We start from the raw sequence: 12,830 nt of genomic DNA on the forward strand, positions 1-12,830 counted from the left end.
AAACATAGAAATGAAATAGTCAATTATTAAAATTGTTTATGATTTCGTTTTTAATTTTTGTCTAAAGTTAAAGATATATATTTTCGGCGATTATAACATTTTTTGTATTAACTGAAAATTTGAAAGTTTTACCTTTTTTGAGATCTCTTACCATTTTATAATTTCAATACTGTGCTATTTTGAACTCATCCATGGTGTATAAATACACTCTATATGACCATACAAAATCCATTGAGGAGACATTTGTACTCAAAAGTAAACTTCTCCTTAAACTAAATTCGCGTGTCAAGAAAATCTCCGTTTTCATTCATAATGATATTCCTATTTCTGAGTCTCTCATCACCGTTCGGTACATCAATGATGTCTGGATTTCTGGGTCTTCCATTGTTCCCTTTGATCCTTATGATTGTGCCATTGCCCGTATTTTTTTATTTGGGTTCAGTACAACGTGGATTTTTTGGGAGGTTTCTCTAATTAAATTTTTTTAGTTAAAAATTTATATTTCCTATGTATTTTATTTTATTACTTTTTTATTTATTTATACTAATATGTGAATGGAGTAACACAAAATCTGAAATTGTATTTGTTATTTATTTCTTCTTTTTAAATAATCATTATTTTTGTGTTTTACGTACAAAAATTTAGAAAAAATCAAATATAGCGAGATTTTTAATAGGTTAAACAAACACTCTACTCAAGTTGTGATATATATATATATATATATATATATATATATATATATATATATATATATATATATATTAATTATAAAAATGCTGTAAAATGAACTCTGCTTGGTAAAAAAAAAAAAAAAAAAAAAAAAAAAACATAGAAACTTGAATGACATGTACAAATCTCGAAGTCAACATACTAACTCTAAGTTTCAGAAAATCTTACAAAATTATCAAAATTACCGTATTTATCATCCTCGATCGCATCTCTACAATCTTCCATAAAAACTAAACCAATAGGGTTCTGCTACAAATGCTCTTCCTCCTCAATTTCCTTTTGTTGAAGCAGAGCCTCCTTAAGTATCTTCAAACTCATACCAGATGATATAAACTGCAAAACATATTGAAGTACGTGAGAATATAGTTAGAAAAATGTAGAAAATTCATACAAAAAGAAAGCAGAGAGATGAGTTTGAGATTCTTTGATTGAAGAAGCCATTGTATTTATAGGTAGAAAATACTAATTCAAAAGGAAAGTATAATAATTTATTTATTTAAGGGAAAGTATAATAATTTATTTATTTAAGGAATAACATTATTATTATTATTATTATTATTATTATTATTTATTTATTTATTTATTTATTTTTCATTTGACATTTACTTACCAAATAAGTTTTACTACAAAAGTTTTGGGGGGAAAATTTGTTAGGAGGATTTTACTTTTATATATATATATATATATATATATATATATATATATATATATATATATATATATATATATATATATATATATATATATATATATATATATATATAGATATATAGATATATAGATATATAGATTAAATTAATTAAATAATAATTTAGTAGCTACAACAAAAAAATACATAAACTTTTTTTTTATTACATTGTAGTATCTGTTCATATACTTTCTCAACCTATTGAAACACAAAGAACCAATAACGCCTCCACTGAGGCTCGAACTCATAACTTTCCAAATGGAAGTCCAACCCGGGTACTATTAGACCACATAGTCCTGGTTAGTTATATTGTCTTTATTTTTCTCCAATATAAAAATTCTTTACATTCAAATTCATCAATCGATTATATTCGCTACATTCTCCCTACAATGTCTTTATTATAAAAATAAAATAAAAAAAATTATTCATTATTAATAAATTAATTAAGAGAAATAATTTTATTAGTTATATTGTCTTTATATTTCTCCAATGTAAAAATTCTATACATTCAAATTCATCAATTGATTATATTCATTACATTGTCTATTATATTTTTTGTGCACTATTTTTTTAATTAAATATCAAAGTTATAATACAAAATAATGCTATGTATTTATTTACCAAATATTTTATTAATACCATGAAAAAATTAAGAAAAATATAATATATAATATAATTAATAAAGCCAATCATATTAACTACTTGATGGATTTATTGACAAAAGAGAGTATTCAAATCACACAACAAATTAAAGTGAGAACTATCTTGCAATATCCTTGTTTAACAATCAGCAGTTAGCGGTTAGCGTTAGCGGATTATATTAACGAATTTGACCAGCGAATTATATCAAGGTAAAAAGATATTTGAAAAAATTAGCTATTCAGATTGATAAGTGTGATTAATTCAATCGGTTGCAACAGAATAGATTACATGATAGTATATCAAACTATTCCACTAAAGACTCGGCTAAGAGACTTAGACTAATTCTACCACCACAAGCTAATATACTATAGTATAAACAATAATAATAATAATATTATTATAATAATAATAATAATAATAATAATGATAATAATGATAATAATAATAATAATAATAATAATAATAATAATAATAATAATAATAATAATAATAATAATAATAATAATAATAATAATAATAATAATAATAATAATAATAATAATAATAACAACAACAAGACCAATACTGACACACCCCCTCAAGCACAAGGTTGGTGAAGCACAACATTGAGCTTGTCCCGAAGAGCAGAAAACCTCGGTCCTGGAAGGGGCTTGGTGAGAACATCTGCAAACTGATCTTTGGTAGAAATGAAATTGACCACAAAATCAGCCGAAGCAACCTTGTTCCGAACAAAATGATAGTCGATCTCCACATGTTTCGTGCGGGCATGAAAAACTGGATTTGCACACAGATATGTAACCCCTAAGTTATCACACCACAAGTTGGAAGGCTGTCCAGAATACAGTCCAAGATCGCGCAGCAAAGAGACAATCCACGTGACTTCAGCAGCAACATTAGCTAAGGCTTTATACTCAGCCTCAGTAGAGGAACGAGCAACCGTGCGCTGCTTCCGGGAGAGCCAGGAGACCATATTAGACCCCAGAAAGACAGCAAATCCACTTGTGTTTTTCCTGTCGACCGGACAACCAACCCAATCGGAATCTGAGTAGGCATGTATGGCGGTAGTCGATGACGGTGAAAGACGTAACCCATAATCCAAAGTGCCCTTGATGTACCGTAATACCCATTTGACCATGGCCCAATGATCAGTAGACGGGGAGTGCATGTGCTGACAGAGACGGTTTACCGCATAAGATAGATCAGGACGCATAATAGTAAGATACTGAAAAGCTCCCATGATACGACGATACTATGTCGGATTCTCAAAAGGCTGATCCGATGGAGAGACAGCCTGTGTGACCAAAGCAGGTGTGGCTAGAGGCTTGCAATCCACCATCCCGGACCGGCTTAACAAGTCAGTCATATATCGCCGCTGTGATAGAATCATACCTGTGCCTGAGTCAACTGTTTCAATGCCCAAGAAGAACCTTGGTTTTCCAAGATCCCGAATCTTGAAGGTAGAGGCTAGACGCTGAAGTAGAGAACCAACCAAGGCAGCATCACTTCCCATTATGATTATGTCATCAACATATACCAGAAGAAAGACCCGTGACTCGGCGGCAGTGTAGCAAAACAGAGAGACATTGGTTTTAGACGAGGCAAAGCCCACAGATAGCAAATAATCATGAAGGCGTTTGAACCACGCCCTGGGAGCCTGCTTAAGACCATATAGCGATCGTTGCAGGACACAGATGTGACCCAGGTGTGCTGGATCCTCATACCCTGGTGGCTACTTCATGTAAACTTTCTCGGCTAAATGCCCGTTGAGGAAGACATTATGGACATCTAACTGACGTAGTATCCAGTTGTTTGAGACAACCAATGAAAAGAGGATACGGACTGTAGTCGGTTTGACAACCGGGCTAAAAGTGTCGAAGAAATCTTCCCCGGCTACTTGATTGAACCCCTTGTCCACGAAACGAGCCTTGTACCGCTCGACTAAGCCATCTGTGGTGCGCTTGGTGCGGAACACCCACTTGCACCCGATGATGTTCATGGTTGAATCGGGCGGAACTAGACTCCCGGTGTTGTTGTGAAGAAGAGCATTGAACTCTTGATCCATAGCGTCCCGCCATTGCGGGTGCCCAACGGCTTAGGAGTAGTACGTTGGATCAGTGGTTGCAGTTAGGGCATGGAACTCTTCATCGGTGCCCCGAGTCATATGGCATAGGCGCATGATATGCCCCCTGTCCTGAGGCTGGGCCTGTTTAGTCCGTGTACGAGCCTGTGTTGGTGGGGCAGCGGACTCAATAGCCAAGGGCGGTGCCTCTTGAGCCAACGGGATAGGCTCAGTTACTGGTGGTATAGGGCCTGGATCATGGCCAATGGATTGCGTGAGAGACGGTATTATGGGTCCAACTGCCCATGGCATAGGAACAGGCGTAGTGACTGCCTGCTGTAAACCTGTGACAAAAGGGAAAACAGATTCGTCAAACCGCACGTGGCGATAGATATAGGTTTTCCCGCTGATTAGGTCCATGCACCTGTATCCCTTATAAGAAGGTGGGTAACCTAGGAAGACACACAGGGTGGAACGATACTCCATCTTATGCCGATTGTAAGGCCGTAGATGGGGGTAACATTGACACCCAAAGACTCGTAGGAATTGATACGGAGGTGACTTTTTGTAGAGACGAGAATACGGGCTTTCATATTTTAGGACTGAAGATGGGATATAGTTTATTAGACACGTGGCAGTCTCTAAGGAATAGTCCCAATACTGTTGTGGAACAGACCCCTGAGCAAGAAGAGCTAAGCCCGTTTCGACAATGTGCCTATTACGGTGCTCAACTCTCCCATTATGTTCATGTGTGTATGTAGGCACATGCAGACTGCCGGTGATTAATTCCCAACGATTGGAATGTGTTATGTAATTTTCTGTACTCACCCCCTAAGTCCGACTGTATAGACTTGATAGAGCGCGAAAACTGCCGCTCTACCAAAACACGAAACGCATCAAATTTTTTATAAATGTCTGATTTTACCCGTAATGGATAAAACCAGTAGAAACGGGAGTAATCGTCAACAAATAACAAAAAGTACCGAAACTCACTAGACGAGACTACCGGGGCAAGCCCCCAGATATCCGTATACAAGAGATCTAGAACATTTTCACTACAATTGTCAACTCTATCTAGTTTAAAATGGGATGACTTGACGAGATGGCAAGCCGAACACGAACCCAAAGGCTTGGTATTATTTGGATTGACCAAGCAGTGTTGTAAGACTTTATTTTGCACTAGATTGTGAGGGTGACCGAGCCTACGATGCCAAACCACCGGTGTAGCACGGGAACTGACAAACGCAAACGGACTTCGTGACACAGGTAGTTTGTATAGACCTCCCGAGGTAGGACCCTTAAGTAGTACTGCCCTGGTTTTGGAATCCTTCACAAAAAAAAAACCATTGTCATGAAATTCAAAAAAGACTCTATTTTCAGTAGCAAATTTCAGGACAGACAATAGTGGGACGGTTAATTTAGGAACATGCAACACGTTAGACAAATATAACTGTTTGGAGAGTGAAGGAATGGATGCATGGCCAACCCGCGAGATAACAAAACCTGTACCGTTTCCAACGCGGAGGGTGTCGAGGCCACCATATTCCTCTGAATTCGTCAACATGCCGGCGTCAGGTGTGGCATGTGCCGAGGCACCCGTATCCTGATACCAAGCTTCAGCCGGGGGAGCAGCGATTGTCGGTGAGTCACCGGAGACGGCGACAAGGGCTTGAGCAGGCGGCTGGTTGTTGTAGCGTTTGTAGCAATACACGGCCGTATGACCTTGGGATCTACCGATTTGACACCGAGGGGCGTCGTGGCCACCACAACCGTCGCGGTTGTTGTTCCGGCCACTGCTACGTCCGCCACGTCTGCCTCCGTCACCATGGGAGCCGGTGTTGCTGCCACGACCACGACCCACATACATGGCCGTGTGGACACCCCCGCTGCCTCCGTCTGCCGGAGTGGGTATCGTCGACGAGAATGAAGTCAGCCACCTGGAGATAATCGTCAAGTTGCGGAAGACTCTCCAGCGCGTTGACTGTCAGCGAAGCGGCGTAGGACCTGTACTCCGGTCGCAGACCACGCAGAATATAGAGGTTCTGTTCGGCCACAGAAAGTGGTTGGCCGGCTTGAGCTAGCGCCTCGACAAGGAGTTCCGCACGGCCAAGATAATCTGCCGGAGTTGCATTACCTTGCCGGAGTGCTTGGAACTGGCCAAGCAAGTTGAGACAGCGCGCCTGTGTGTTGGAACCGAGAGCCGTGCAGATAGACCGCCACACCTCCGCCGCGGTATTCCGGCCAACTGCAAGATGGAGCACCTCATCCGACATCGAGGAGATTAAGAGGGAAAGGATCGACTGATTCTGTTGTACCCAAGCCTTATATACCGGATTGGGTGTGGGCTCAGTGGCGGTAGCACCGGAGTTGGAGTCCCCGAAGGTTGGCATCGTGACCATAGCTGCCGGACATGGGTAACTGCCATCAACGAATCCGATGAGGTCTAGGCCGCGGAGGAACGGAATGAGCTGCGTAGGCCAAAATAAAAAATTCCTCGATGTAAGCTTCATTGAGATGAAATGATGAGCTCCGGCGAGGGGGTTGAAGCCGCTCGGGGAAGGGCCGCCGCCGGCAGATACAGTCATTTCCGTTGAATTGGAGCACATGGTGGTGGTTCTGATTTTGCGTGGTGGTTTGCGGAAAAAAGGAGAGAGAGAAAGGATCTACCGGCTGATACCAGATGAGTGTGATTAATTCAATCGGTTGCAACAGAATAGATTACAAGATAGTATATCAAAATGTACCACTAAAGACTCCTAACTAATAGGCTAAGAGACTTAGACTAATTCTACCACCACAAGCTAATAATAATAATAATGATGATGATGATGATGATGATGATGATGATGATGATGATGATGATGATGATGATGATGATGATGATGATGATGATGATGATGATGATGATGATATAATAATAATATTAGGACTATGTGGTCTAATGGTACCCCGGGTTGGACTTCCATTTGGAAGGTTGTAAGTTCGAGCCTCAGTGGAGGCGTGTTGTTAGCTCTTTGTGTTTCAGTAGGTTGAGAAAGTATATGAACAGATACTACAATGTAATAGAGCTATGTGGTCTAGTATCATTCAAAATAATAATAAGACTATGTGGTCTAATGGTACTCAGGTTGGACTTTCATTTGGAAGGTTGTGAGTTCAAGCCTTAGTGGAGGCGGTATTTTGGTTCTTTGTGTTTCTGTAGGGTGAGCAACAAGACCAATACACCCTAAGGGTATACATATATTTAATAATATTAATTGTTTTTAAAAAATAAAATTAAGTCAATCATATTAACTAGAGGATTTATTGACAAAAAGAGTAATAATAATTGTTTTAAAAAATAAAAAAAAAAATTAAGTCAATCATATTAACTACTTGGAGGATTTATTGACAAAAAGAGTATTCAAATCACATAACAAATTGAAGTGGGAAACTACTTCGCAATGTCCTTGTTTGACAATCAGCAGTTAGCTCTTCAATATTAGTATATATTTAATATTTTATACCCTAATTTTTATTTGCTCTCCCTTATGTCCCGTATTTGGTTTCAACCATACTTATATAATTATATTATTGACAATTACAATCAATATTGACTGTATTATCTTGCATTTGTAAACTTAGAATTACCTATTTAAATACGCAAATTCAACATTCAATTATCTATGCATGAACAATTCCAATATAATCTTGCCTTGATATACTTTAAAGTACTTATTAAAAAAATATTGGGCATTATCCCAATCGCACAATGCGCGTAAAAAACTAGTATATATATATATATATATATATATATATATATATATATATATATATATATATATATATAAGGAACCGCAATGATATTGTTCTGAATGTTGCTTCCAGTGGAATAGCATCTTTGCTCTTGTCAGGAGGCAGGACAGCTCATTCCAGATTTGCTATACCACTCTCTTTGAACGAAGATTGCACGTGCAATATATCGCAAGGCATTGACCTTGCTAAGGTTATAATAATGAGCAAAATGATAATATGCAATGTAGCACTAATGACGCACAAACACTGTTTTCAAGCTTTGGACAAAATCATGAGGGATCTATTGAGGTTCGCCATACTAAGTAGTTCTGAAAAGACTTTTGGTGGAAAGACAATAGTTTTGGGCAGCAAGTTTAGACATATCCTACCTGTTACTCCAAAAGCAACAAGGCAGTAGATGTCAGAGCAACTATTAATTCTTCATACCTGTGGACAAATTGCAAGGTATTAAGGCTCACAAAGAACTTGAGACTACGAACCTTAGCTTTAGAGAAAGATAGATAGACGGTTGATTGGTTTTCAAAATGGATTGCAGACATCGGAGATGAGATTGCAGGGATTGTAAACGGTGGTTCATTTGAGATCGATATACCGGCACGGCTTTTGTTGAAGTGTGGACACGATCCCATATCAACTATAGTGGAAAGCACCTTCCCAAGCTCGAGATATGACATGCTTGATAAGTCACAGCTAGAAAGCCGAGCGATCCTCTCGCTGACTTTAGATGTCGTTGATCAAATTAATCAGTACATGTGCGACATGAATACTGCAGAAGGACAAACATATTTAAGTTGTGACTCTTTGTGTAAAGTAGAATCAGACAATGAAAATCTATCAGAAGTACACACTCCTGAATTCTTAAATAGTTCGAGATTGTCGGGTCTTCCTAATCATTCATTGACATTAAAGGTCGGTGCACCTATTATGTTATTGCGGAACATAGTCCACTCTCTTGGTATTTATAACGGGACGCGGCATCATCACAAGATTGACAGATCACATTGTCGAAGCAAGAATATTTAATGGGACACATGAAGGAACCAAAGTTCTTATCCCCCGATTGTCTCTCACTCCTTCTGATACGAGATTTCCCTTCAAGTTCCAGCGTAAACAATTCCCGTTGATGCTTGCATATGCCATGACTATCAACAAAATCCAAGACCAAACACTAACTCACATTGGGTTATTGCTAAAAAAAACCGGTTTTTAATCACGGACAATTGTACGTGACTTTCTCCCGAGTCACCCATCCTGATGGCTTGAAGGTGTTAGCTCTAGACGAGGATGGACAATATTGTGTTGCGACTACCAATTTCGTCCACAAAGAGATTTTCAATAATGTGTAAATACAATCGTTGATATTATTTTTTTTTTCAAAATGACAAAATTGCTATATATCTAGACAAAAATATATCGTATATGCAAATGAATTACGATAACAATTGAGTACTATAACTAAGTTGCTAGAGAACGAGCATATTTGTCTAATTTATAAAAAAAAAAAAAACTTAAATAATGATATATAAAATCTTTAAAATTACAGCACTGTATGCGTACATCTACACATTAGCTATTAATTTGACCAATTATTTGCTCAAATTCAAGCAATGATATCATCAACAAACATAAACGATCCAGACCATATCTTCAATTGCAATATATAATATTTGATGTTATAAATTAAATAATTGTATAACGACCCAAATCTAAAAACATAATAAGTGTGAATGAAAGTTATACCCCTAATTTATGTCCATTTTTTCCATTAAATTTTTTTGTACATTATGCTATAAAGGTTGTACATTAAAATATTTTGGACAAACATACCCCTACCGTTATAACTTCTGTTATCTTTTCCACTATTGTTACCATGCACATACATCAACCATATATTTTCTTATCTTCTTCATTAATAATAATATATACACATTATATATTTGAGTTATATGTTAATTATTACATAAAATTTAAATATCAAATTTATAAAAATGATTTACATTATTATTATTATTATTATTATTATTATTATTATTATTATTATTATTATTATTATTATTATTATTATTATTTAGAATAATTTAAATATCTAAAATCTAAATAAATTTAAAATTTTAATATAATGTATTAATATTGGGCACCTATTTTTTGCGCATCGCGCATAAAAAATACTATTATTTTTAATATATTATAACAAATCCATTCCGTGCATCGCACGGGTGAAAATACTAGTTACCTTAATAATAGGAGTAAAAGACATTTTTGGTCCTAGACTTATAGTGACATGGACAATTTTGGTCCTCCATAAAAAAATCAGACAATTTGTGGACACTCTTATTGTGACGAGGACAATTTTAATCCTCCGTTAACATTTCCATTAGATGACCGTTTAAAAGGAGGGTATTTGCGTCATTTCATGATATCTCCTTCTTGTAGCCTTCTAGAGTGTCCTTTTAGCAACCAAATACGCCGCAACATAGCCTAGCTCCCAGGGGTTTGGAAATATCTATCGTGCTCAAGGTATAAACGAGACAAATCCCGATCAACCATTCTTTCTAACTCAGCATTCCTGAAGAAGCGACCCCATATGATATCTACAAAGTATAATCATAAGAAATTAACTTGAATAAAAGTTTAACACTATGAATGCTACAGAAAAACAATCAAATCCATGAAAAGATCAAGAATCAAGTTGTTCGTGAAGAGATGCTAAAGAAAAATACATATCCTACCAGGGTTTTAAGACAGTGGGTTGTCCATAACAATATCTGGATAGGTGCTACCATCATTTGGTATAGCAGCATAACTGCAAGAAATAAACAAATAGGTTCAGGGTAGAAATATAATGCCCGATAATGACACAATTGTCACTCATGTAAGACAGGTTGAAGCTGTTTGCAGTTAGTAGCCAAAAACTATCTTGAGCTGTAGTACCCTAGATTTTTTTCAACTCTAAACTAAACAAATTATTTGACATTTAAATATTTAATAATCTGCTATGACACACACCTAAGGAAATATAAGCATTTATAAATCTGATTGTTCTTTGTTTAACTTTTGCACTTTTAATGTACCAAGTATTCACATTGGATGATGTTAGTTCACAAAAATTTGAGGAAACAGATTTAACTGCTAACATAAATATTTGTTGAAAAAGAATGAATTCAGTTATACGATGAAGAAGCAATTATATAAATTTATTAACTTTAAATTATCTAAATTCCATCATAGTATTAACGGAACCATGAAATATGATGACAAAAACAATGAAAAACAATAATTTTATGCGACATAAACTCCAATTAAACCCCATAGAAAAAAGAATTACCTTCTACGTAAGTCTGCAATCACGCGGCGAAGATCGATTATGGAAGTAGATGGAGAAGACGGCAAGATCCCCAAATCGACGTGCCATCGTTGGAAGAGATGGATCCCCAAATCGATGTGCCATCGTTGGAAGAGATGGATCTGCGGTCACGCGGCGAAGATCGATCCCCTCTCAGATCACGAAAACGCAGAGTCCTCTGTGGAGATGGAAGAGAAGAAGAAGACGATGAAAATCAAGGAGATATCATGAAATGACGCAAATACCCTCCTTTCAAACGGTCATCTAATGGAAATGTTAATGGAGGACCAAAATTGTCCTCGTCACAATAAGAGTGTCCACAAATTGTCTGATTTTTTTTATGGAGGACCAAAATTGTCCGTGCCACTATAACTCTAGGACCAAAAATGTCTTTTACTCTTAATAATAGTATAGTTAAATTAAACATGGGTCGTTAGGTTTTTTTATATTATTACAATTAATTTTATGATAATCAATATTTTTTTTTGTGCTTAAGGTATAATACTATGAGAAGTAAATAAATTATCATTTCTGTTTTTTCATGTAATTACTGTGGTAATTTTATGGTTATATATAAGGAGTCGCGGTGATATTGTTCTGAATATAATGTTGCTTCCAGCGGAGTAGCATCTTTGCTCTTGCCGGTAGGCAGGACAGCACATTCCAGATTTGCTATACCACTTTCTTTGAACGAAGATTCCACGTGCAATATATCGCAAGGCATTGACCTTGCTGAGCTTATAATAATGAGCAAATTGATAATATGAGATGAAGCACTGATGACACACAAACACTGTTTTGAGGTTTTTGACAAAACCATGAGGGATCTATTGAGGTTCGTCATACCGGGTAGTGCTGAAAAGACTTTTCGTGGAAAGACAATAGTTTTGGGCGGCAATTTTAGACATATCCTACCCGTTATTCCGAAAGCAACAAGACCAGTAGTTGTTGGAGCAACTATACGTGTGGACAAATTGCAAGGTATTAAGGCTCACAAAGAACTTGAAACTACGGACCTTAACTTCAGAGGAAGATAGACAGACAGTTGATTGATTTTCAAAATGGATTGCACACATCGGAGATGAGATTGCAGGGGTTGTAAACAGCGGTTCATTTGAGATCGATATTCTGGCACGATTTTTGTTGAAGTGTGGACACGATCCCATAACAACTACAGTGGAAAGCGCCTTCCTACGCTCGAGATATGACATGCTCGATGAGTCACAGCTAGAAGGCCGAGCGATCCTCTCGCTGACTTTAGATGTCGTTGATCAAATTAATCAGTACATGTGCGACATGAATACTGCAGAAGGACAAACATATTTAAGTTGTGACTCTTTCTGTAAGGCAGAATCAGACAATGAAAAATCTATCTGAAGTACACACTCCTGAATTCTTAAATAGTTTGAGATTGTCGGGGGTTTTTTCTAATCATTCATTGACATTAAAGGTCGGTGCACCTGTTATGTTATTGCGAAACATAGTCCACTCTCTTGGTATTTGTAACGCGACGCGGCTCATCATCATAAGATTGACAGATCACATTGTCGAAGCAAGAATAGTTAATGGGACAC

At 36.8% G+C, this 12,830-nt stretch overlaps 1 protein-coding gene and 1 long non-coding RNA gene across 2 annotated transcripts in view; both read right to left on the reverse strand.

Moving 5' to 3' along the window:
* Window positions 1-3,296, reverse strand: part of LOC109191846 (uncharacterized mitochondrial protein AtMg00810-like) — a 12,343-nt gene extending 9,047 nt beyond the window's left edge. The window contains exon 1 of the mRNA XM_019342525.1: window positions 2,664-3,296. Within this exon, the coding sequence (XP_019198070.1) occupies window positions 2,664-3,296 (633 nt within the window). The remainder of the gene's footprint in view (window positions 1-2,663) is intronic.
* A 6,906-nt stretch (window positions 3,297-10,202) lies between these two features.
* On the reverse strand, window positions 10,203-11,401 carry LOC109191802. Its single transcript, XR_002055980.1, has 3 exons — window positions 11,239-11,401; window positions 10,643-10,716; window positions 10,203-10,504 (listed from the first exon to the last, which is right to left on the reverse strand). It is a non-coding gene; the product is annotated as an uncharacterized LOC109191802 (long non-coding RNA).
* Between the last annotated feature and the right edge of the window lie 1,429 nt (window positions 11,402-12,830).

Source organism: Ipomoea nil, unplaced genomic scaffold, assembly GCF_001879475.1.
Source record: "Ipomoea nil cultivar Tokyo-kokei standard unplaced genomic scaffold, Asagao_1.1 scaffold0208, whole genome shotgun sequence".
In the NCBI taxonomy this organism is placed as follows: Eukaryota; Viridiplantae; Streptophyta; class Magnoliopsida; order Solanales; family Convolvulaceae; genus Ipomoea; species Ipomoea nil.